This window comes from Calidris pugnax, unplaced genomic scaffold, assembly GCF_001431845.1.
Source record: "Calidris pugnax isolate Ruff unplaced genomic scaffold, ASM143184v1 scaffold76, whole genome shotgun sequence".
In the NCBI taxonomy this organism is placed as follows: Eukaryota; Metazoa; Chordata; class Aves; order Charadriiformes; family Scolopacidae; genus Calidris; species Calidris pugnax.
Genome location: NW_015090827.1, coordinates 200209 through 227484, shown reverse-complemented (window position 1 = coordinate 227484; position 27276 = coordinate 200209). Strand labels below are relative to the sequence as shown.

Here is a 27276-nt window from a genome sequence, read left to right as displayed (position 1 = left end):
ATAATGGGGAAACAAAAGAAACCAAGATAAAACTTATGATTTAATTTAGCAATCACCATTAGATATAATTACATAACCAACTGTTTCTATTCCCACTACACATACAGCATCATACACAGGGCTGATGAGTGCCAGGTAAATAAAGAAAAAAATGTCATGTTTGAAATTCAGGTGTCTGCCAATGCTGTAGCCAAAGAGCTGGTGCACTGTGTGTGCACGCTATTTAAGCAGATTTTCCAAATGCCAGCGTCAAGGCATGTAGTGCACAGCAGCTAATTACAGCCCACTTCACAAAAGGAAAGCGTGGCACAGAGAAGTCAAATAACTTTAGTAAAGTCACTGGCAGTTGTCACCAAAGCCAAAAGCAGAACCAAATCTTATGTTTCTGTCCACAAATAAGCAGTGTTTTCTTTCTGTCTCTTTGATATATTTAAGATCATATTTTTCCATTTAGATCTCGTGCTTGGAAGAGTTTTGATGAAATGTATCCTACATAGAAAATTGCAGCCGTAGCGCTATTTTTCAAACACACACATTAATTTCTTACCTCTACTGTCATCTCCTTGGATTGTTCCTCTACGTGTTGGATAACCTCATAGCGAGTGCATCTGTAGTAGCCCCCAGTGGAAGAACTGTGCTTCTTCCATTCTTCTAAGCAGATCCAGCAAAAGTCATATTTGCACTTCAGAAAAAAAAAGGAACAAGGGGAAAAAAAAAAAACCCAGACATTGATATATTGTATATTTGCAGTTACGCATTATTATTCCTCCATGAACAACTGAATTAACATCATTCTGAGTGTGCTTATGGTCAAAAAAAATTGTAGGGACTCTCCTTCCTATTTTAACTACTACAGAAGATCTGGCTTATCAAACCATGTCAGTCATAATTTTTGTTCCTTGGATCACAAGGTGGCATTGGATCTACAAGTTAAGTTTTAAGTCAATGAAATAAATCAAATTATAAATATAGCTGATCAAGCCTGGGTTTTTGTTATTGTTTTAAAAAAAGGCAGTGCCTTTTTTTAAGCAACACAGAAACTGTTCATGAGAAAGAGTGATTTTTTTCCTAATATCATTTAAAAAAAAGTGATTACTGGTATTGTTGTCATGTGGTGTTCCTAATGCAAAATATTAATAACAATTACTCAGCAAGAGAGAAGAAACCAGAACATAAACGTTGCAGAGTGATTACACCGAAGGTGCACCTTTTCTGCATCGACTGAGCAGAGAGCTTTCAAAATAGGTAACTAACTCTTTACAAGGAGATCTGACTTATCTGGGCCTCTCTGCACCAGAGAAGATCAAACCGTATTAATTGTTCTCAACTCAGCACTGAGTTCTCAGCTAGTTTATTTCAAAATATTTGGAAGCTATTTATGGATGGCTGGGCAAAAGACTTCACAACAAACTTGGCGAATGCTGTTTGTGTCATCTGTTCTACAGATGAGCTAAAAAAAATTCTGAAATAGCAAAGCAAAAATTTACATTGGTTAATATGAAGCCATTACTATTATTATTGGAATTTGATAAATTAAGTAGCATTTTTCTCTCTTTGCTAACTTTAACCTTTACAGGAATATTCAGTCCATACTGGATTTCTTTATAGGTAGCAGTTTTACACAATCAGATATTAGAGGAAGAAATGAAATCTAATTCTTGCATTGTGCTTTTGCTAATTTTATTTCTTCTTGGTTTTGTGCTGCACCTTCTTTGTTCTTAAACATGTTTTGAAGCTGCTTGCTTGCACAAAATGGTAAGATGAATGCTGAAAATGAAGTATGAGAATAATTATGTATAAAAGTGTTAAATGTGCATCACTGCATCATTTGCCTATCATTCAAAACCACTCATATTCATTATAAGAAAATAATTATGAAACATTCAAACAATGGTATGAAACAAGGTCTTTCACAAGCAACAGAACTAATAAAACTTGACTTCCTATTAATTTATATGTTTATGCTCCTACTGCAATAATCTCACCTCTCCCCAATTATCTCCCTCCATGGCCACTCCACTATACATATCTCCTAATCTCTCACATCTCCAAAGGCCTCCTCACAAACTCAAGGTTCCCCCAGTGTTCCCTGACCCTCCTCTGACACCCCAGTCTCATTAAATATCCAAAACCACATCACCTGTTTCTCTACATCTCCCACCCCCTGAGCTCTGTTTTACGAGCCCTTATGGCCACCCTGTGGGTCAGCACTGCCCAGGTGGAACAAGTCTCATCTGCTGCCCAAGCCAAGCAGAAGAGGTAACCACCGAGCAGGTGTTTCAGCCTCTCTCTTGGTGGCAGCACAAATTAAGCCCCTGCACCATACAGCTACCAGTGTCATGAAACTCACAGTAATTTAATGCCCAAGAGCCCCCTCCTGTTGCTTCACATCTCGTCCAGAGTACCCAGCAGGTTAAAAACTACTACAGGCAGGGGAGTGCAAGGGCAGGACTGCCTAAGCCTTGTCTCCTTAGAAATTGTGCTCATAAAACAGTATGATGCTGCTTAAGCACAGAAGTGTGATTTTATGAGAAGCATGTCCTCCTCGACAGCAGGCACAGGCCTGTGCTGCTCGGGGGCAACTGCAGCTCATCAGGCTCTAGCAGACCTCTCTGCAGCAACGGCAGAAGCTCCACCACAGACCCTTCCTTCAGCGGAGGAAGGGACAAGCGAGGTGACCACGATACCCCGTTCCTGAGCCTTGCAATGAGCTTGAGGACACCCCTCCTCTCCTTCCTTGCCAGGCTGAGGGGAGGCGGCTTCTGTTTGCAGAGATTTCTCCACCACCAAGGGAATCTGGCTGTGCTAAGGACACTTTGGGCTGTTTATCAGGGACAGCATCGAAGAAGAAAAGAGAACTGTGGTTGAGAGCCAGTGCCTCAGAACGGTACTGCATTGACTAACCTACACTCAGCACTGTTCAATGGCCGATGTCTTCTCCAGCCTGTTTGATTGAGATGAGCTCCCTGGCAAAAGCTGCAACAAACACACTTTGTACAGTTTTTAGCACTATGGAATTTATGAGCTCTTTTCAAAATTATTTAAGAAGAAAAAACAGAAAACCCAGCAAGCTTGGCATAAATCAAAGTCTCTGCCACCACAGACAAAACCAAAGAAACAGCACCAAAAAAACCCCCAACCCTCAATTCGTATCACAGAACGAGAGGGGCTATGTGATGACAATATAAAGAAAATGGCATGTGCATAGCAATGGAGAGAGACTAACACATTTCCAGAAAAACTACTTTCTAAATCTCTTAGCTTTTCATTGGAGCTGAACTGTGTCACGTGTGTGCTACTTTCTTATCTTTAATGATGCTCCTCAAGGAGCTGTAGTTATATAAGGCATTTCTGACATAAAGAAACAGTATTCTAAATATGCAGCTTTTAACTAATTTGAGAGAAAAAGCATTCTCAAGTGATACTGAACTCATGGCAAAAAATATTTTTTCTATTTTGGTAGCATCATAGTGCAAACTCATGACTAATTTTTTGGCTGCTGTTACCAATAAGTTTCTTTTGGAATTACTCTTTGCTGTCTTTTCATCCCTACTGTTACAGTTCTCCGTTAAATCTTCTCTGATTTATTGCTATGTTAGAGAAAAAAAGCCAAAGAAAAAAGTAGCAAGGCAAAGCCTTCGTTAGAGCTTACCAATCCTTAAAATGTTTAATCTTCTGCCAACTAAAAATGTTCTCTTCTACATGATTAATGATGATTAAACTATCAATTATTTCTCTTTCCTTAAGTTTCATACTGTATTGCCAGTAATTCTGAGGTGTTTATGCAATGTAGATCATTACAATGTTCACCTGCCAGCCAAAGAGATTATATGATGTATGAAACATTTTCTGAATACCTGTAACCTGCCATTTGCAAACTATCTAACTCCTACAACGGGCTCTGTTAAACCTCTGGCGTGACTCCTCAGAGGTTTGGGATGTCTGTGCTCCCGAAAGGCACGCGTGGCCCCAGTTAGGGTTTCTCAACAGGTTTTATGAGGGGTCTTTCTCACCTTTGCACATTGCATGTGGTTGCAGCCCTCGTTCTTCTGAATCGGGGATTTGCAGTTGGCGCAGGGTTTGGAGTTCGTTAGTAACCACAGGCAATTGGCAGCATCTTCGTAGGCCTCACTCACCCCCACAACTTCGTCAGGGCGACAGGAGGATACGGAGCGTGTGAAAACAGAGAAGTTAAAATGGTACTTCGGTGATCTTTTGTGAAAATCAGATTACGAAAGATATATGTTCACCCGTTTCTTGACAGAATATTGTAATTCTTCACTGTATATATTTCTCACAAATATAAATGTACACATTTTCTAATTTATACATATCACATATAATATTATTACACATATTATTTCCACACATATTTCTACATAAATCTATATATATTATATATGACATTTATAATAAATAAATGAGAAAACACATATATGAGAAAGACTGGCATAGTTTCACAAGGTATGGTGTATTTTGCCTTGATAACATTTTTTTATGCTTTCTGGAGTATTTATAACATATTATGGGAAGGCTCTGAACTGTGGTAACCACGTTAAGTTAGTTTTTATTCAAATTACTGTCAATCTTCAATTTTTTTTGTTAATGTTGACCAAGAAAATGTCTGTCCTGTGTAAACCCAACCCTTATTAGTTTTTTCAGTGAAAGTTATTTATCATCAAGCCATTCCCCACAACCCCCTTGCAATTCACCCTCAGCCTTACTATTATTATCACCTGTCGGCTTGAATTAGTTTTAAAGTACACAAACAACTGCATGGAACACGACTCAAACAGAAGTGCAGGCTGGGCTAAAAGATCTAAAATTGCCAGGGCAAATGAAGTTATATTAAGGAATCAATCAATTAATTAATGAAACAAAGCTGAAGCAGAAGGGAAAAGAATTTTGTATGTCCTATCTGAACAAATGTGGATTTATGGGGATTTATGGATTTATGCCTAATATGCAGCTGAAACGTGAAGCAGCCCCTCATTGAGGGGTTTAATTTTCTTCCTTTTTTACCTGGCTTTTCAACCAATGTAGAGTTTTTACATAATGCAACTAAAAAATCCCTCTAAAACAAAAAAATAACAACACCAAAAAAAAATAACTATCTCCTTCCCATTTCCCGGAATGACTCTTACGTTCTTCTGGTTTCATTTCAGATACTTTCTGTAGCCAGTCCTTCCAGGTCTGGCAGTCACAAGGTTCATGTGCTTCACCAAGACATTCCCTGAAAATGAAGGTGTACACACAATTACTTACCATTTAGAGACTTAAAGTTAAACTTGGTTCAAGTTAAAAAATATAAAACTTATCAAGACATCCTCAAACTTTAATTAAGTCAGGAAGATAAAAAGCCATCCAATTAACATTATTTCAAAATACTCTTAGACTACTTGCTCACAAACATAGATGATCAGTATTAAGATTAATAAAGAATTTAAATGAGACAGGAAAGGAAATGAACTTTTTAAAATTACAATCTGAAATAAATCAGCTGTTTTGCAGTTTGTTTGAGTTATGCCCAGGTACAATTTTAGTGCCACAGGAAGTGCTAGTATAGTTTCTGTAATAAAGGTAAACCAAAATAAAGAGACTATCCAAAACTAGGTCATTCGCTATACCCAAGATGCATTTTATGCATAATTACTTGCATCTATTCAGTTGTAATAATTAATCTTTAACTAGAATTAAGCTTTCAATCTGGAAGAAGATCCAAGCCCTGCAACACAGCATTAAGTATTTATGGTTGTTTACTGTTTCCATCAGTCTCTTAAACGGGGACTTTAACTTAGTTACACGGACACAGTGGAGAAATAAGTCCCTTGAGCTTCTCTTGAAGCTACTACTAGCTTTGAGGATGCCAGATATACCGCTTCCAGATGGTGCTTCAGTGTGGACGTATCAACATAAGCTCTGGATTTGTAACAACTCCCTTTTTTACTGAAGTAACAGCAAATAGTCTCAGACATCTGCCACAACAAACAAAACAATTCAGAGGGAGTATATTCCAGATAGGCACCGGCTGCATCAGAGCACACACAAGTTTTCTGCAGACCCATTGGTGACCTGCTCTCTGCAGCACAGATTCAGAGGCTACACCAATACCCTCCGGGTCACTGCTGTCCGCTCTTAAGGAAGGACAAAGAACATGTTACAACAGTTTTCAACTTTTTTCCCCACTGTCTAGTCTGCTACTAAACAAGCTCAAATTCACTACACGAGGATCTCTGGTTTGAACACGCTTCAGATCTGTAGCTGGGACAGACTGCACTGGAATGAGTAACCAGTCTGGGACAATGCAGTCTCAGCCCTGGCTGAGAATGGATGCCCTTCGGCTCCGTACAGCACCATAGTGCATGAAAACCCTTGGCTTCCAGAGAGCCAAGGCCTCTCAGACAGTGTTTGTTCCCAGAAAGGACTGAAACTAGCAAAAATTAACTTTAATAAACTCAGGTCTAAGTTAAAAGCTGATTAATCAGTCTTTCTCTGGGCGTGGGGAAGGTTGTGTCTCTGATGTTTTCAGATTTATAAATATGCAGTTTTTTAATGAAGTGCAATCATATATAAATCTTGTATCTATATCTGGATCTATGTGACAGTCACAACAGAGTGTTAAAGAACAACTTCTCATGGAGGAAGTTCTTTCCTCAGCCCACTCCAAAACAAGGATTTTTATACTGGGATGTCATTCTACTAGAGTAAGAGCATTGAGCCTACTGCTTGTAGAACTTTTGGATAGAGTCCCTGACAGCACTGAGTGAAGGGAACTAAGATCAAGGGGCTGCGACCATTAACAGAGCCAGCCCTCCCGGCGCGCCTCCCGCCCCACGCGGCGGATGGTTCATTGGAAAGTGCTGTACATACTCAATAAAACTGCAGCAAGTTTCAACAAGTTAAAGGACCATGTCAATGTTACACTAAAGTGGTCTCAAGCTCTGTCGTTTGAGTTAACGGAAAAAAATGATTCTTTGTCTGTAATCAGAAGCAAGGATGAGAGGGTGGTACCTTCTTGTGGAATAGCACTAAGGTTTGTTATACATTCATTGGTAAAAAATGTTTTGTGGTTTGTTTCTACAGGATTTGTTTCTTTCCAAGTTCTCCATCCACTGTGAACAACCTCTTTCAGAAAAGTTCTGTTTTCTGGCTTTTGTGGTAGATTCGTTATGTCTGCTTTCCTCTTGTTCCTTCTTCCTTTCCATTTATATGGGTAAAGAACTAAAATCAGAAGCACCTTTCATTAAAAGTCTTACGATATTTGGAATCAAGCAGATTATTCGGGATCTCTTCCTGCATCATGGTTTCAATTGAAAAATGAAAAGAAGGATTACTCAGCTTGTCTGAATGTCTATACTTTGGTTGACTGTTTTTGATTTTCCAACAGCAAAAAGGATATCCCACTACAATAGCCTTAAACTGTCAGACAACATAAAGAAAAAGTGCTGATCCTGAAGTGGAACAATGATTGGAGTGACCCTGCAAATAGAACAGCTGTCTATTAACCAAAAGGTCCTCCACAGTCCTGCTTAAACTCCAGGTTCTACGAGGTGATTTTACCAAAATTCAGAAAGAGCTAAAACCAGCCAATTTTCTGTGCTACAATTCAGAACGTGCCGTGTTTCAGTTATACTACAACTATCCAGACAGACACAAAAATCCCACTTCTCCTCTGCCCTGTTAGAACAGAACATCGCAACACTCCTCACCACCGTTTTGCCACATTAGGTCATTTTGTGCATGGGTACAGGACAGTACCTCACACACCATCCCACACAAATGTTTCTTGCACACTTGGTTCTAAGTGGGACTTTTTAATTAATCCCTGGAACAGCAGTGACTGTGAGTTTACATAGATAAGGTTGCAGTACTCACCAGCAGAAAAGATGTCCTTTTCCACAGTCTACAGCAGGGGCTTTTAGCATGGGGAAACTAAGCGTATCTGATCCTGATGAATTCGACCCTTGTCTTGTGAGCCTTACTGCTCTTTCACAGCCCGGTATAGGACACCATTTAATAGCAGGATTATTTTCAACAAAGGCCTGGGGAAAAAAAAAGGAAAATATTTTACCACATAAGATCAGAGTCCACCATTGATATAAAACAATTGTGTTCATAATCTTCCTCTGAAGGAACAAAGCCAAAAAGCGTAAGGACAACCTTGTAGCTACTTTGACAGACTTTTAAAAAGTTATAAAACAGGAATAACTTAATCTCCACCTTATTATTTTTTTTAATAACAACAGTGCTCCAGACTTACACTAAGATGCAAATGACTTACATCCCAGACAAAATGTTCAGAATTTGTTCAATGCAAGATGATTCCTTTTTTATATGGCTTACTGCAAATTTCCAGTATATAGGCACTGGCAATGCACTCAGAGCCAACTCTTGTAGATGAAAAGAATTAAAATCTTATTGATTAAAACAAAAATCCCACAATGTACCCCACCCACAATAACTTGAAATCAGAACTAGATAACTCAGGAATTTACCTCCCATCTTTTTTGGTTAATGTAGCAGGTCTTCTTTTGTAAAACTTACATCTAATAAATGAGGAGGAAAAAGAACTTTCACTACTTTGCTTCAAGCCTATGCTGATCACCAGCCACTTGCAATATGAAGAGGTAAAAGGTTAATCTGACCTGGTCATTTAATGTGCATCTTACTGTGTACGAGTCTGTTGCTGTGTATTAAAGAGACTTGTCACACTTTTGCCCTGGCACCACTGATAAAGCAGTACATTATCTTGAAAACCGGTTCATTACTACACTAGTATAAAAGAAAAGGGCTGAATTAAAAGATTGGTTTTAAAAAAAACTTGCAATGATGGAAATAAACATTTAAAAAAATCGGGAAAACCAAATCAAGGTTTTCCTACTTCCCTTCCTATATGTAGGATTCATAACAAGCATTGGATGGGAAAAAAGTAATTCACTTGTACTAATAAATTTTTTAAATGGAAACAGGTACTATTTCTGAATGTAAACAGTCTCTTGGTAATAAAAATAATCCAAAAACTCTTAAAATTTTAGATTTTCAACACAAACAATTCTGGCTGATTAAAAGCTTTGTATCACCCGTTACAAACATTAGTACCATCAAATTTTATCAATACTGCATTAGGTTACACATTATAGAAGTACTGAATTTGTGCTTACGGAATAAATATAACGCTCTTTCTTTTTTATCAGTGATATATCAAACACTGATATTATGACATATAAGACATCCAGTAATTCAGTGTACATATTAATGTATTAATTTCTACTGGGAAAGTTACAGGTATATTGCAGCATTTCACATAGAAGTTCTAAGTTATTTTTTATAAAACTAAATAGGGTTCAAGAGTACAAGAACAGTTTGATAATTTACCTTAATGTCAAACTGAAGGTATCTTTTGTCCATCTCCTTGGAAACCACACTTTCTATGATGTCTACAGGCACAAGCTGGAAACAATCATATGCTGGGCAAAAAATGTTGTGAGCTTCACCCTCCTGAATTTTCAGATTCAAAAATCTGCCAGAATTTTGTCAGTCAGTATTTGTGAATAAAAAGTAAAAATTAAAAGGCTGCTGAATACTTTATACTAGGTTCATATATATTCACATTAGTCAATTTTTAAACAAACAATAGGAAATGTCCCTTTCTGCTCAGAAGGGCTACAGATTTGATGAACAGCATCATTATAAAAAAAAAAAACCAAGGGAAAACTGCCATGGTTCAAAAGTGAGCACCATCAGCTACGCTGAGCCCTATCTGTTTGTGGTTTCCATCCTTGCCATTTATCAGACAGCTGTGCAATATTTAATTAAACTGAGTATTACTTCTAACTTAAATCAGAAATGGAACATGTAAGTGTAACTAATCTAAGCAATAATTAATTTGATATGCAATTAATTTTTACAACTGTGCTAGTCAAAATGGGTCTGCTCTTGAAAACAAATTTCTAAATGGAGACTGTTAGAGTCCCAAAGCACCAGAATGCGAGACAGAAGGAGCACAGAGATCTGCTGAAAGTGGACTTGAACTAGCAGCGCACAAGTTTAAAAGCTGTAATTTACTAATCTGACATCATAGATGACACTCATCTCATCTAACTTTAATCATCTAAAGTTAGTCTAAGTTAGTCACCTGGGATCCTTTAATAGTTAAGGTAGAGAGAGTTGCCAACTCATCCCGTCTTAGAGTCGTATCTTAGAAGGGCTAACAGTCCTGGCTATGATCCGAGTGACTTAGGGATGACTGGCTCAGAAAGATGAATCCCACCCTGGATGTGCCACCCCAAGCACTTGACATTGAGCTGTAGCTCTGAGTGCAGGCACAAGTCACAGCACACACAGTCCAGCACCCAAATTAGAAGCATCATGTCAAGCCAGTGATCTCCTGGTGACTTCTACATCGCTGTGTAACCATTTGCAAGGCAACAGAACTATTAATTTCCTTGCCACTGAAAAGAACTGCCTTCTAAAAGCTCATAAGGAAGAGAAAGTGCTCTTCCCTAACACAGGATGACTGGGTTGGTATAAACTGGGCTGATCTGCAGCAGGACCAGCCGTGCTGGCACGACACCGTCACCAGACACTACAGAGGTACAGTTCTAGTAGCACAATCTCCTGAATGGGGACAAGGATGAATACAAAGATACTGCATACAGATATATTTACTCCTGGGAACTATGATTAATATTTTTACCAGCATAATTATCCATGTCTAAGGTTTTTATTAGCATGACTATTCTGACTTAAAAAAAAAAGTCATAACAAGAGCATTACACTACCAGAACTTTTAAGCTAAATCTACTCCTCGGTTATCAGCCCTCAATGTAAGAAAATATTTTAATTGGTTTTCTGACTGGAAATGGATTTACTATGCCTGAGTTCAGTGTGCTAAACTAAGAGATGGAATTGAGCACGTGCTCAGCTTAGAATATGTGAACCCCAGCGCTGGCAGCAGCACATACACTGAGCAAGGGAAGCACAGGGTCATCTATTCACACACAGGCTTTAAACATTGGCTTAAGAGTTTTGCTGAATCAGCAAAACAAGCATTATGTGAGCCTAAAACAGTTGATGGCCACTTAAATATTCAATAGAGTCAAACCAGAAACTCTTTGAAATCCACACTGTGGTTTAACATTAACTGTTTATGGTCTCTGTCCTTTCCTCTTCAAAATGCAAGTGAGAAAGTTTCTCAAAAGATAGAAAAGGGCATATACTCACGCCTCCCAGCATGCTCTGCAGAAGTCGTGCCCACAAGGCATATCCACTGGGTCTTCAAATACAGAAATATTACACATACAAATGCCACACTGTAGATGAAAAAAGTACTTCTGATTAAGAAATACTCTAAAGCTTTTCATATTGTTAGCGGGCTAAGTTACGTTGGAAAATCTCAGCGAAAATTCAAAGAAGTGCTCAGTAGGGGAAAAAAATCTAACTGTAACCAGAAAAAAAAGCTACTTAAGCTATACAAATAGAAACGGGAAAGATTAGGTATCCCAGTTTCTCTACCTCCCCATGCAAACAGCACATTTTGGGTTGCCTTCCATTGTGTCCTCCAGCTCAGTAAGTCCTTTACGCTGCGGAGCACCGGGACTTCAATGTTAGAGTTCGAGGGACAAAACGGACCTGAATTTTTCATCAGCTTCACAGGCAGCCAGAAATGGAGCTTGGAGATGACAGAGGCTACAGGAAACATTTAGCATCTCACACAATCAGGTCCAAATCAGGGCAGAGCAATTTGGTTGTGCAAGAGCAGCACCTATTTTAAGTAATAATCTACTTGAATACTATTTTTTTAGTATTTGAGGCTTTCGATTAAAATAGAGTAAGTTAAGCTCCAAATACTTCAGCAGAAGATACCACTACTGAATTTTATACAACTGGGTACTACAGAAAAAATAACATTAAGACCTTTACTCTGAAAACATATGGATGAAAAACCAAAAAAGTCGGCATTTGAAGTGTAAAAACTGATGAGGGCACTTATTGTTGATTCAGTCATTTCAGCCTATTGTCTTGACAAAATCAAGTATTTTAGAAGTTGACAACGCATCAAAAATGTTCACTATAAAATTTACACGAGTTTTCAGTTTTGTTTGAAATGTAACTTTAAGTAATTTCATGAAGCCATGAGTTCAAAATATCAAGTACAGAACATTTAATGGCACGGTTTTAATTATAAGAGGATGTAAATGCAAAATCTGAAAAGGAGCTTTATAGCTTGTGGTTTTCTTTTATCTATTCCTTTTAGTTTTCATTTTCTGCCAAAATGAGAGACCTCAGAAAAATATGTATTATTTCATAAACAAGATTTGGAAAATATTATTTTGGTATCTCTTTATAAGATTTTTAATTGAACAGGAATACTAACTGAATAACCTTGGATTTGGATTTAGACACTCTAGATCTAGGATGGCAATCATTATGCAAACCTGCTCCCCTGGCTTATGGACCATCAATGACAAACAAAACACACAATGTAAAACTGAAAACAAGTAATCTTTCATTGCACACTTTAATTAGGAAACATTCCTGGACAGTATTTAACTGCTCATGTAAATAAATGTACGATAACATCATCCCTTCTATAGAGCTTCAGCATTTTAGAAATTAAGAAATAAAAGATTTCTACGAAGGAATGCAAAAATCTTAATTTTAACACGAGATCTAGGGATGATCCATTTGCAAGACTGCATATAATAATTCTAGAAAAATGCTTAGGTCACAGAGCAAAAGTTTTCCAATGCTGCAGCTGTGGATTATTAAAAAGAGAACTCTGTCTTCCCAAAGAACCACACTGATTTTACTGAAAGGCACTTTCATATTTCAAATTTGCAATAGCCTTGTAAACTGCCTGCAGCAGCCCACACATAGTAGAAGTAATTATAAGCTTACAGTATGCTAGTAGGCTGACATTTCAGAACGCAGACAAAGAGAATTTTGTTTTCTAAAGAAAAAAATTTCAAAAGGCAGGGTTCCCACCACTGAGTACATGCAGGGAAATGGAAACAGTGAGGGTGAACAGCTTGGTGAGCAGGAGAGGAGAAGAGCAGCTGGAAAGAGCCGAATGCCCCGGTGCGCCTGTAGCTGGCTGGAACTCTGCCTTGTGGGTGACAGCCCAGGTGAAAGGAGAGTGCTTCATACCAGCCTGGTGCTCAACTGTAATATTATGGGGAATGTCTGAGGTGCCAACAACTCCTCTGCCCAGCGCTCCGGGAAGAGAAACACTTCAGACCCCGACAAAGGCATTTTCAGAATGAGAGGAGGAGGCAGCTCCCCCCTCGGCGTAGGTGTGCTATGTTTAGAAACAAGCCCTTTTGCTTCAGATCTATTTATAAACTTACCACAGCTGTCTCCAGGTCTCCTGGCGAGGGGCTGGTTTCGTCCGGGGAGGTTATGGAGGAGCGGGTGGTGCGCGGGGTGCGCGGGGACGGCAGCGTGTCCCAGGCGTTGTACCCGCTTGGGGGGGGAGTGGGCATCTGCACCCCCGAACGCTGGCAGCAGTTCTCCGGGTTAGACATCCACGCCTCCAGCAGCTTCTCCCTGTCCCAGTCTTCAATAAACACACAGAGACGGGAAATTATGCGGCTGACAATGTTTTAAATACATTTTGCAACTGTGTCCTCGAAAGAATATATAAACTCTAAGCTAAAACATTTTGGAAATAAATAAATATGATAAAGGGTAAGTGAATGGAACTTTAGACATCAAATTTTAGGGAACACGTTCCAAGATAACACATAATGCAACGTATGCATACACTGTAAATAATTGCATCGCAAGCATCTCCTTTCCCTGTAATATCACTCTAAAATAAAATTATTTTTATTATTTATTTACAGCAATTGTATATGTCCCACTGGAAACTCAATGTTATTAACCAAAAGATCTGTGCTAATTTTATTGAATTTTAGATCTCATCAGAAAAAGACAAATAGTATCCCTATACTGTACTAATGCTGGACAAAAAAAAGTAAGTGTTCTAAGCACTGAACTTAGTAAAAATACTGCCCATCAAGTATTGATTGCTATTATACTAAAAACTGCTCTCATACTACAAGAAGCCTTTGAACTGGAGATGATTTACTGTACAGGTGCTTACTTATCTAAGCTAAAACGTATTATGGGCTAGTTTAATTGCATTTATTTAAAGACATGGACCCTAAACATATTCAGACTTCAAAATTTACAAATATTATTAGCATTTTTCAAATGCCCCTGAGCTTACAATCCTTCAGAGGGGAGCTGACTGATGCTAAGATACAGAAAAAAATTGCTAAAAGTTTTCTCGAGCTCCTTTGTTTCTACTGTATCTTTAAAATTATCCCGGGTTAGGACGTGCTACTAAGCACATTCTACTGTGTTTTCTTTACTAACTTAAGAGTTTTAGTAAAATATGAGATAGTTATATTTGCTGAATTGCCTCTCTTTTATCCTGAAATCAGCTGCTTCAAGAGAAACAGGAACTTGAAAAAGTACTTGTAGAGAAACTGTTATTTATTTTCATGACTGCCATAACAACATTGTTTTTATCCATTCTCTAACTCTACATGCTTCTGTCTCTTAATTAAAAAAAAATACACTCAACTCTTACAGTCTGTGTCAGTAAATTGACATAATTGTAGGATAAAAAAAGTAGTTTGCTAGATTAAATATGTCTGTAAACTATTAAAAGGAGTATATAAAAATGATCTTTCCAAGAACTTAAAACAGGCTTTTCATAAATTAAGTGTGAATTACATTAAGGTTTCACATTATTCTTTCATGAATTTCAAGATTAAACGTAAAAACTTTTCAATTTGGCATTTGATGTTTCCCAATTCTCTAAGCCTTTGTAAATAACTGTTATGCCCTTCACTAGGCTGAAGGAATTCTGTGTCTTCATTTCAAATAAAATAAATTCTGTTTTAATAATTTCCAGTACATGACTGCAGCTACAGGCAAACCAGTTGACTTTCTTGTGACTTGCAAATTGTCTGTGCTTCTCCTTCCACATGGCCAGTTACATTAAGCTACTGCTACACCACTGCGGCAACATCAGAAGAGTGACCTTTCCAACACAGACTGACTTCTTCTCAACTTTCAGTTCCTGCTTGCAAGATGCTGGAGACATTTCTGCACAGTGTACATCAACCTCACTGCTTTTGGAGTTACTATGGACTGTGCTGTGTGTTTGAACAGTATATTGCCATCATTTTCTTCATCAAAATACCTGCACAGCTTACAGAATCTGCCTACCCACCTAGTCAATAATTTTGTAATATTTAGCCTTAATGACAGTATTCTGAGAATCCAAAACAGCATTCAAATACTGCACATACTATAAATACATTTTAAGAATCAAACAAATAATCAACACTAGAAAACATCTACGCAAAGACTGTGCCTTCAATGTCATCAGACTGGCACAAGCCAGCTCACTTCATCCAACGTTTAAAGGAACACAAATACCAACTACTGAAAATAATGTAAGAGAGATGAGTTTCAGATATCACACCTCCTCATGAAGGTCTGCCAAACCTCGAGGCTTTCAAATTGTATTTCCTTTTTTCACTTTTCCCTCTCCCTTTTATTTTCACAAGGAGCCCACAAAAAATATTAGGGTTTGAAAGCGTAATCCAGCAGTGTGGTGCCGAGCACCCAAACCACTCACTGCCTGAGCAGCTCCTCTGGCAGGCAGTAACCATGCCCTGCTCCGTGAGCACGGGTTCCGAGTCACCGAATCAAAGCCTGGAGCTTCCACTTAGTTTCAGAGATACTTTTGTCTGGAGCAAACACACTGAATTCAGTACATCCCCATACCCACAACTCCAGCTTGAATTACACAACAGGAGCACAGACTGATTGCAGTGAAATTAAACTAGTTACAGATATAGATACAGAAAAGTATTCCTTATATTATAAGAGTAACTATAAAAATTCTTCAAAGGACATACACTCATCTGCTTTAAAACCCCAACGCAATTTCCAACCATTTATTACAATTATTATTATAGACCGCTTTTATTGCAACAATAAATTAAAAAAAATTTGATCCAGTTCTATACACAAATATATAGTGGCAGAAAACCAACAGTCTGACAAATGAATGAATGAATTTGACACATAAAACCATGGAAGTTCTACTTCTGTGTCTCTCACTGAAACAGGAAAGCTCTGTTTCTCCCCACGGAGTTCAAGTGTCTTCCAGCACAATTCCCAGTTTTAATCACTTTCCCATCAGCTTCCCCAGTGAACTCTGGCACACCGCAGCAGTGCGCATCTCTGAAGCACTGTGTGAACTGTTTCCTGGTATTTGATCAACAGCTACTTATCTTCTACTTGGAAATAAAAAGTAAACATACAATTGCTATTTTGATTTTGCTGAAAAGAGTTTATTTAGTCTTTAGGGTTTTGGATTACCATGTGCCCGAAGCAGAGCTTCTGCCGTAAAGAGCGGGGCCTGGAGCATGTCAGCAGATTCCACAATCAGCATATCCTTAAGCCTGCGCAGGTCCTGGAGTCTTAGCCCCTCGTACGGCTTTGAGAAGAAGAAGAAAGACAATTTATGTCCAGCAGTATCCTCCAGTGAGTCTCCAATTCCATATTAAAATGAAAACATTCAAAGCACTTCTACTGATCATCACTCCAACTGTGAGGCAGTATGTGTTAAAATTTATTTATTGTGTAAACCAATGACCATACAAAGCTACATGGAAACACTGTCATTTTACAATATTTAGAGTAGGATCTTTGCACATTTCAAAATCTAAAAGACACTACCTCTAGAGTTCTCTGTTATAGCTGGAGGCCGTGGTCAAGTTATGAACTAGCCTGACATTGACTCTCAAAAAAGCTAGATTTTCACAGAATCTGCCTGAATTTTGAAGTGATTAAACCTCAAATACTGTGGCATGGGTATGAGAACGCATGACTAGATTTGAACTAAGGATTTCAAGGGAGAGCAAGAGAAAGGAAGGGTTAACATATGTTGCATATAGATCCTCTGACACCAACTTTATACATGAACTAAGATCTGTTAACTTAGAATTGATCTGGAGGAGACATTAGATAGTAACAAGGGATATATTTGAGAACAAAATCTTCTTCTGGGGCAAAATGAACCCTTGGAGAAACGGAGAAGTCCATCATGAATGGGACAGACGAGACGTGCAGTTAGAGGTTCACAGAAGCAGGGAATGGTTGAAATTGGGAAGAACCTGCAGGTGTCATTTGGTCCAACCCTCCTGCTCAAGCATGGCCACCCACAGCCAGATGCCCAGGACCGTGTCCAGATGGCTTCTGCATATTTCCAAGGTCTGGGATTCTTTGTACATGGAGATGTCAAAACTCTCTTTGAGAAACAGTGACCAACTCTGATGGCCCTACGCAGTCAGAGCAGATCATCCAGCTGCCATCCAAGTCTGGAGCTCCATCCCCGTCTGGAGCTCCATCCCCTCATTACAGCGTTTGAAAAAGATCAAATTAGAAAAACAAAAAGGCAGTAATTTTAGGATTCTGAATTAGCTCCAACCAAGATGCTGGAGATGCATACACATGTTTTGCAGACTCTTTTTTCAAACTAGGAAAGGAAGAACATGACAGCAAATGATATATTTGTTAGTGTTGCACAGGAAAAATGCCCCAGAGGTAGAAGGAGCAAAACAATACAGGAGGATACAGGCAGAGGGTGGGTACAGAAAGGGTATGTAACAAAATTATTCATATATGCACTGGTTTTATTTATATAAAGGATAGCTAAGGAAAGATTTAAAACATTTGACATAAAACTGTTATGTGCTCAGGACTAACTAGGAACCTGGTCGCCAATGGCAATCGTTGTCACCAATTTGCAGAAGGAAGGACACAAAGCAGCAGCGATAACATAGATGACCACATTAAGACCATGCATCATTATTATTTACTACCTGTATTTTTATTTTATGTAGAGCATGGTCTATGACTCTCCAGTGCTAGATAATATGCACACACATGCATGCATATATACACAGGAACAAAGCAAAAGAGTGGTTCTGTCCTCAGAAGTTTACAATCTAAGTAAAAGTCTACTGTGCACATCACCCTTTGAGGATAACGAGCAGAAAGCAGAAGACATGGGGAAAATGGATACCCTGGGCTTCTAAACTCTTTTCTTTTGAGACACCTACTCTAAAAACATGGCATGCTTCCTACATTCTAGATAGTATAATAAACTATCAAATGCATCTAAAATATAACTGGTCCACGAGGACCTCATCTGTTAGCTTGCCAATAAAATAAACAGGAATTTCTCAATACTAGAAACTTTGTGATCTGCAAGAGTAACGGTGCCGCAGCTCTGCATTGGATCTTTGTCCTTGTGGAGAAAGCACAAGAAGCAGAAGAGAAATGGAATGTGAGCATCCTGACCTTTATCTTGATTGCCCAGGATCAGGGAGTTTCTGTATGTCCTTCCATTGCTGATCATGCATGACTCAGTAGAGGACAATCTGAATGTTAATGGCTTGCACTGAAATAAATCTGGGCCACTTGATTCATAGCACGCTGGAACTTGACTGACCTACTTAATTTCTTACAAAAGAGATCATTTATAAAAACATGTCAGAGATATGGGATACAAGCAGCTGGGTGCCTGAATAATTATAATTGTGCGAATATACTGCAAAAAAATGGAAGCAAAGAGTAAATCATCTTGAGTGGATCTGAACTGCATTTTGAATTGCAAAACAAGTAGCTTTGTCAGCACAACAGCACTCAATTCTTGAAGACCACATAAATCATAAAAAGGTCTTCTCTGTTAAACCTACAACATATATGCATATTTTAATAATAATTTATTCTGAAATGCAGATATGCTCAAAATGATATTTAACTGACTGGCTCTAGGTCAAACGCTGGCAAGTACCTCCCTTGAGTAACAGACCATTATATTATCTCAGCTGGAGCATTCCACACAACCCAGCAGGGATTTTTGGATCCTGCGGTTTTCAAGAATCCTAATTTTATCTTTTTAAGTAATGAGAGAAATATTTCTCAAGGATTTGTTAGAAACTTCAGACATTTGTTTCATAAAATAATATACGAGCCCAAAGAAGAAGCTGAAAGAAAGGAAATTTTCGGCTGGCACTATCAAGTAGCTTAGACTGGAAATTCCAAAGTGAAGGCTTTATACAACGAGAACCCTCAAAAATGTTGATGTGCACAAGACAGAGTCTCTTGTAGAGACTTGTGAGGACAAAGCCTTTAGTTATAAGGATGTATAATTCTTTATGTACTAACACAGGGGATTGTTGTTAACTACTTCAAACGTTGATGACTTATCTCTGCACTGCCATATGCTGTAAAGCATTTTGATTACAGCTTATGATGCTGACACCTCCTTTAATAGTCATTCACAAAGGAGTTCTTTACTGATATTTCTTGTAAAAAAGGCATTGTTCAATATTCATAGGGATATTGGAATATACTATTTGAGTTACTACTTTCAGGCATTGGTGAGCTTCTCACTACAGATTTAAACACTTTTGTACTCTTAAGAGCCCTTCTTTTTAGCTATTATCTCCTCATTTTTTTTACCCCTAATATTTAGGTATCATAGATTATATAATGGTTTTTCTCCTGAAAGTACTTTTAATATGTAAGCTGATTATTTTAACAGTTCATTCCAATTATTATTTTCTTCACTTATAAAGTACCATTAAAATAGACAAGGGGCAAAGCAATTGTTTGTTACAGTGATGACGGTGTAATTAAATGGTGTCAAATACATTTCATGTAAACATCCTCCTTTATGGGTGGATGGAGTTCTATAGTTACTGGAGTCATATATTTTGAAAAATATCTATACGCTGTTTAACTCATTCAAGTATAAGTATATGCACTGTATGCATATAAATGTACATGTATCTTAACTACCTGTAGGCCCCTTCTCTCCTTTCACTTAATAAACCTTTCCCTATCTGTAGAGACAAAATATCTCTTTGTATTTATGATATTTGCATTATATATATATTTACATAACATCAATTCTGGAACTGAAGAAAACCATTCCAATTTCTATACACTCAATAAACCTGTGATGCACTCACTAGCAGTCTATTTTTACTGTAATCAGTGGCACATATGTAAAATTAACTAAGAAATTATATACTTTGCTGTAAACATTTTCTGCTGTAAACATGGTGGGTCTGGAAGGGGAGGTATTGGGTACTATCCCTCCAGATACTACTGCGCATACCACGCACACCAGAGTGAAGCCCGTTTGACTGTTCTGGGAAGAAATCCTACTCATGGTTTTCAAATGTTTTATCTTTTCCTCTAACCTTCATTCAAGAGATGAAATGACTTTGAAAATGCATTTCTTGGTGTTCCAAAATTTTTTTCATTATTTATGAATTATTTTTTTTGTATTTTGGAAGGATGTTCACAGGCATCACCAAAAAAATACAACCACAATCTAAATATTATGTTAATCATTTTGCGCACTTGCTTCCCTCCATGATTAATATTTTTTAAAAATGAAATTCAGAGAAAAAAAGAGGATCATCTTTGAGGGCAAATTTTTGTCAAGGATATGTGTTCTAGGAATGGCTTTTGCACCACTTCTCATGGCTCAAGAGGGTAACAGCTCTGTAGCCATCACCACAGCAGCTGCCACTGCCCATCTCAGACACTTGCCCACAGACCTGGAGGAGGAGCACACAGGTCATTTGGATTGCAGTTCAGTGCTAGTCTTTCTAAGGCTGGGGGAGGTTTAACTGGTTTTGGCCACTCTCAAGGCTAAGACTGAAAAATTAACTTCCCCTGGCTCCATGCTCTTAGCATCTCTCTTGTGCGAGCACATGCACTTTCACAGTTACACAGGAAGTTACAGAACATCCTGCTGAAAAGCTACCAAAGAAGCGGGGGGAAGAAGGAGCACATGATTGCATAATTGCTGTATGTGAAGTCCCAAGACCATTAATGGGTGTACCAAATCCCAGGTTAACATTTTTCAGCTTCTGAATCTTTAGAACATGTGGGAAAGCTGGCTGGTACATCAGACGGATCTGGGCCTTGCAAGTCTGCCTGCATTTCAGTTCTCACGCTCAACAGCTTTGCTAAAAACAGGTCAAATGAGGATCACGAGTGTATCTTTTAACAGTCTCGGGAAGTGACTCTAAATTAACATAATTACCTTTCACTGAAGTCCCTGGCAACTATCAAGTCTTTATGGACCACCTACCTTGAGCAGTCAGGAGACACTACCTTCCTTGCTGAGCAGTCTGCTCAAGTGGTTCTTGGTTTGCCCCACCTGCACGTGTACATTCACTATTCTCTCAGCTGTGCTGGTGCTTATGCCAGCAAAGCCATTGTATAAATATAACGATAAAAATTATTCAGGTTAAATAAAACAATTACATATTACCACTCTTTAAATTTTTTTCTTCTTTTAACCCAAATCATTGCTATGATCCAGTCGGCAACAAAAAGATCCAAATAGTTCTACTTCTACAGCCACAGGAGTGCAATCATGGCAGGAAACTGCAGCAGTCTTTTAAAGTGGTTTTGCCAACTGAGAAAATACAATTCAACCTATATTCTTACAACAACTTGTGTGTCTCTAGATGGGAATATTCAGAGAAACTAAAATGAGTTAATTACATTTGATATTTCAATGTACAATTCACATGTATTAAATCTCATCTCAAAACCTCTTGTCTAGGAATAAATCTCATTAAGCTTGCTTGTATTTGAATTTATTCAATAATATCAGTCAGAAAATTAATTAAACAGTACAAAGGCTTTCTTGCTTTCAAATAAAAGTGACCATGCGTGGCATTTTTCAGGGAAACAGTCAATGTGATCTAAGCCTACTCGTATCTAAATCGGAATTAATTTTCATTAGGTCATAAGTAGGCTCAGCCAGTAAAAGGCAAGGGCATGCTACTTTTGAAGGGAGTAGCCATACAGAAATCTACTGCCCTTTAATTTACACAGAATTACTTTGTAATATTTACTGAATCATGCAATTTATCTGTGTATTCTTATTTAGAATTTTAGTCCATGAATAATGGATGGGGAAGGGAATTTTTGCTCAGAATCTTTTTGGTCAAATTATTGTTATCAAACCAGAGTCTTCTGTAAAGCATACCAGAATTCAAGCAAATTTGTGTCAGTAAATCGTTTCTCTCTTTAAAAAAATACTTCAGAATAACAATACCTGCTATTACCTGTTTTTCATACAAGTTCTGGTATGCAGTAGCTTCAGGCACCGTGTTATAAAACAGGAAAGTAAATGCAGTTTCGAAATCCTGCACCACTCAGCTGGCTTTTAGTGACGATCAACCCAGTCTCAGCCTAGGAAGATCCACCAGAACATTCTCCTGCCGTCATTTTCAGGCAGAAAGGCATCTTAAGGAATAACAATATGTAAAAAATGTTTGTTTTCGAGAAACTGTTTCCCAGTTTACCGGCCTCATTGTATTTCCTCCAGCCTCACAGCCTTTGACACTTTCAAGACAGTCCATATAATTAAGTATATGAATAAAACTTCTCTTTAGTTTTGACAATGTATTGTTATGTTCTCTGAGCTTACCTTGAAAGCTATAAAGAGCTGTGTTAAGATCAAATGGTTTACAAATACACAGTACAATGTACAGTACCTACTGAAATACTTTGCAGAATTTTGTCACAATATAACTGCTACAAATACAAATATGTAAAATACCCCAAATTTAAAGTATCTTCTGACCTCTTTTTTGTCTAGAGCAGCATATTCAGCTTCAATGCTTTCAGCTTCGGGATCACGTGAAAATACCATTCGAGATTCCAGGTTAAGAGCCAGCTCTTTGTGGTGTTGTTTCTCTGCACAGTCACATGGGGTGTCTTTATTTTCATTTTCTGCAAACAAATCTCCACCATGTTTTACTAAAAGCTGAAAAGTAAAATGGCAATGTAAACAGTTATTAATTACCAACTCTAATAACATCCTGAAGAAGAGTCATGACAGTTAAGAAGAAAAAAAAATATGAAGAAGAAAAACAGAAAGAAGAGACAAATAAATAGCAGTGGTCTTTGGGAAACAAAGATTCTCTATTGTTATTAAATAAACTACTGCTTGATTTCATATATAATTATACCTATAGGCACTGTAATTCCATGGAACCACTAAATCTCAGAAATATGTTACAAGGCAGTGCTGTACAATATGTCTCTGTTAGGTTTTAAACACTGAAATTCTGCTCCACTGATATGGCCAGTGCTCCACAGAAAACAAGGGGCTGATGGTCCTCAAGCACTGAGCAAGATGGAGCTAGAAACACCTTTAAATGTTCTTTAAACGTTACAGGCGTAACCCCACCAGTTCTTCCCAGCACTGGTACAGTGGGGGAGACAGAAAGTGCAAGATTCCTTTGGTGGGAGGGAAGATGGGGTACCAATTTACAGAGAGTACATAAAACTACTGGTAGCTCTACCTGGATTTTAAGGAAGTGAGAAAAGTGAAATGAAATAATTCTGATTCTAATAATTCTAACATGGTCCAGTACTGTGGCATTTCACCAACCTTATCTCTTGCCAGTAACCACCCAGAAATGCAGTCTCCAGCTAATAAACACTAATTATGCTGCTCACATTACCTTGCCAACCTTGCCTCCTGCTATAAACTGATCTGATATGAGCAAGGACAACAAATGCCACAGATATTTAAGGCCAACAGTGGACCATTTTGCTGATTTATTATGACATCCTTGTAACATGCGCTAAACTTCTAATGATGGAGCACCCAGGACAATCATTCACTACTAAAATGATTCATCTTATTTCTAAATAAAACTAAAATCCATAACATCTTGCTTTCAGACCGTGATGGCTGTAACAACACTATCCTGTATTTTTAGCCCGCATATTTAAAAATTCAACTTCTAATTTCTACCCTTCTAAAAAAAAAATAAAATTTCCACAAAATGATCTGTTCTCCACATAAACCTTTTAGACCATGATCAGTCACTTCTTACTTTTCTCTTCAGCAGACTGTATTTCCTTCACTTGTTGCTGTAAAATACAGAATGTATTTTACAAACCTGGAATCACTCTTATAAATTCCTTGGAAACTTTTCCCATATTCTCCAAAATAAAAAGAAATGCAACCCCCAAAACTCCACAAACCAGTATAATAACAAGATTTAGTTGAGAAGATATTAGTGTCCTTAAGTAGGACACCATATTTAATGTTCACAGTAGAGTATCAGGCAGAAACAAAGATAATACTAGGATAATTATAAGATACCTACCCTACAGTTACCTTGTTCTATCTAAACTTAACATTGTCAAAACTTTGTTAACTTGAGCTTCACATTATGTCTGTGCTTTTAAAATTCTAACAGAAATTTAACTGAGGCAACGATGACACCTTCTGAGGAAGAAAAATAATAAATATACTTCAAAGAAGACTCCATAGACCTATGCAGCTCAAAATCTAATCCGCAAGATGAGAAACATGCAAATCAACACGTTTTTAATAATGATTCCATATTTCTCTGGTAGCACTGCTAAAAAGGCTTGTGTCTCTCAAGTAATTAAAAGGAGATTAATAATTTAAATAATCACAATAATTTAAACAATTGCAAAAATGCCATTTAATATGCCAAATGTGCTGTGATGGAGTGGAATATTTCTGCATAAAATCAAATCTATTCAGCATGAAAGTTAAGTCTTTTTCTATTCATTATTTTGAGATAAGCACATTAACATTGCCCAAACTATCTTTACCAATGAGTTCCACACAGCTGTTCTGCTCAGAGGAGAAATTTAACATGGAGAAGTATCTTAGAAGTATCAAGACAGAACATTTCACTATCAGCTCTGAACAAATCAACTAGTAGCTGGTTCACCCATAAGGGACTATGCCGTTTCCTTTCCTTGCATGGGTGTGGTGGGATAGGGGAAGAGACAAGACTGGGGTTTTCCTGAAAAGTTAGGGAAAATGAAAGAGAGGATCAAAGAGGAATGCTGAAGTGACAGTAACCACCACAAAACTGGGCAAAAGGCATTCCTGGGGTTCTAAGTAACCTTCAGTTTACTGGAGAGAGGAAAGATGACTTGAGAATTAGGCAATTTGCTTTTTTATCTCTTTTTGTTTCGTTCAGAATTTTAATCCTCAAATACTTCCAGGAACAAAGAGATCATTGTTAAATTCCTTTCAGGCTTTTCGTAAGGTAGTGTTCCTGTTCATAATCCTGTTCCTATTGAAGGAGTTAGAAGGACTACAGACTATACTGGAAGACTTAAGGTATCTCAGATGCTAACCTTAGGATCCAAGGTCTTCTATGGTAGGGCACAGAACAGCGTTTGAACTTGGGATGTACTCTATTTTTCTAATGTAGAAACCATGACTAGTTAGACTACATAACTGTGTCCAAACTCTAGCAATCCATGTGGATCAGACTGTAAATTGTTCTTCAAAGAAAAACTGAAAGCAAATTCAAAGTCTGAGATGATTTGGTCAATTAAACAGTACGTATTGTCATGATAACATAACCCAGTTTATATAATTACATGGGGAACTAGCAGTCTGGTAGCTGGATTAATCTAGTGAATCCTATCACAGACAATGAGAAACAGAATGGTAATTTGTGAAGAAACACAAACCATGAACTTTCATGGTGAGTTTAAAGCCCATTGATTTTACAGTCTGCAGTTAAAGGCTGCAGCTCAGCTCCTGAACCACAATTTACTCTGCAGAGACTGTGATTCTTTCTGACATTATAGTCTGCCCAGATCTTCCTGTGTGAGCTCATCAGCTTCATGCTCTTCAAATTGAAACTTTGGAACAACTGTGTCTACCTCTAATACCACTGTACAGCCCCATTTGGGAGCACTAAGACAATTCTTTGCCCAACCCCTTGTAAATCTGAAGTCTAAGTTACCTGGGGATCTCAAGTGTAGAGAGAGAGAGAAGACAGTGAGTTTCTGTGGATAATGTAATTGTTCTCTTTTTTTTTTTTTTGCAGTAGATAATGATATCGGTCACAGAGTTTCCCAGTATTGGAAGGGTGGTGTTATTTACCTTGTTAAAAAAAAAAAAACAAAACACACCAAACTCACAGATAAATAAACTAACTCTATCAACGAATACCAGAGAATCCCAGTGGAATACAATTCTGGAATTAAACAAAAAAAAGCTTTGGTCACCATCTGGCCAAAACTGTAACAATAGAAGTGACATGCTGACCAAGAACAGAAATGCTGCAAGGGCAGAAACCACACAAATAAAGGGAACTTCAATCACTGCATTTCCCAAGCATATTGAGAAAATGCTGTGCTAATACGTGATGCTTAAATTAAAATTTCAGACTACATAAGTGACTGAATAATAGACAAATCAGTTAAACACATGAGAGGAGAAGCAACTCTCCCGACTTTGTTCAGAATAGTTTACAAGACCTAATTCAAAAAGTTACCATCAAAGAACCACTCAATAACAATTCTCAATATGTGCTGAGATTCACCATCCTTGCAAAAGCAGAAAAAAGACAAACAATCCACTGCATACTTTCAAAAAGTGGTACTAAATAAAAGTGTGGAAAAAAATTCTAGAAACATTGGAAGAATCTGTGAAGGTAGAACAAGGTGATGGAATCATATGGGAAATAAGAAGCTGAAGTTGTCTCCAGATGAAGAAAACGTAAGGAAGAAAGTCTGGAAAAGGTAAATGTAAAATCACAATAAGGAAGGTTCTGAATGTTTTTTTGAGTAGTATGCCAAGTGCATAACAACTCTGAATAAATAATTTTAAGGCATCACACAGTAAATCTGTCAATGTGTTTGCAAAGTCGGTCGCTGGACAAAGTGAAAAAGCAATCTCAACTAACATAAAGTAGAAAAGTGGTATGAGTCGTTGGAATCCAGATTCCCTGTGGATGTACCACACGTGCCTTATGAAGGACACAAAAGAAAGTCTGTTTCAAATTGATGTCTCAGCACAAGGGGTTCTACAACAACTAATAAACCAAATACTAATATAAATATCCAACACCAGATGGTATTTACTCACGAGTCCTAATGGAACTCAAGTATAAAATTTCTGAACTATTTATTACAATATGCGATTTATTGCTTAAATCTGTTATGGTACGAGGTCAGAAGGTGGTAAAAGTAACTAAAATATCTCCAGAGAAAATGAGGAAAGTACAGGGATAGCATCAGTTTTTACTGCAGAGGTGGGTCATGAGAGAAGTCCCATAGCTGCTGGAACCTGTTTTAAGATATGCTGAAGTTTTCTAGAAAAGCAGGTAAATAATGAGGTGAGAA

General features: G+C 37.8%; 1 protein-coding gene across 5 annotated transcripts in view; it reads right to left on the bottom strand.

Annotated features, from left to right (window-relative positions):
* ANKIB1 (ankyrin repeat and IBR domain containing 1) overlaps nucleotides 1-27276 on the bottom strand; it is a 77497-nt gene that overhangs the window by 12343 nt on the left and 37878 nt on the right. For all 5 annotated transcript variants that reach the window (XM_014940276.1, XM_014940272.1, XM_014940277.1 and 2 more), the window contains exons 4-12: nucleotides 22718-22900; nucleotides 16408-16525; nucleotides 13350-13558; nucleotides 11224-11312; nucleotides 9376-9520; nucleotides 7876-8042; nucleotides 5145-5233; nucleotides 4014-4144; nucleotides 548-682 (exon numbers count right to left, since the gene is read on the bottom strand). In XM_014940276.1, coding sequence (XP_014795762.1) covers nucleotides 548-682; nucleotides 4014-4144; nucleotides 5145-5233; nucleotides 7876-8042; nucleotides 9376-9520; nucleotides 11224-11312; nucleotides 13350-13558; nucleotides 16408-16525; nucleotides 22718-22900 — 1266 coding nt within the window. The remainder of the gene's footprint in view (nucleotides 1-547; nucleotides 683-4013; nucleotides 4145-5144; nucleotides 5234-7875; nucleotides 8043-9375; nucleotides 9521-11223; nucleotides 11313-13349; nucleotides 13559-16407; nucleotides 16526-22717; nucleotides 22901-27276) is intronic.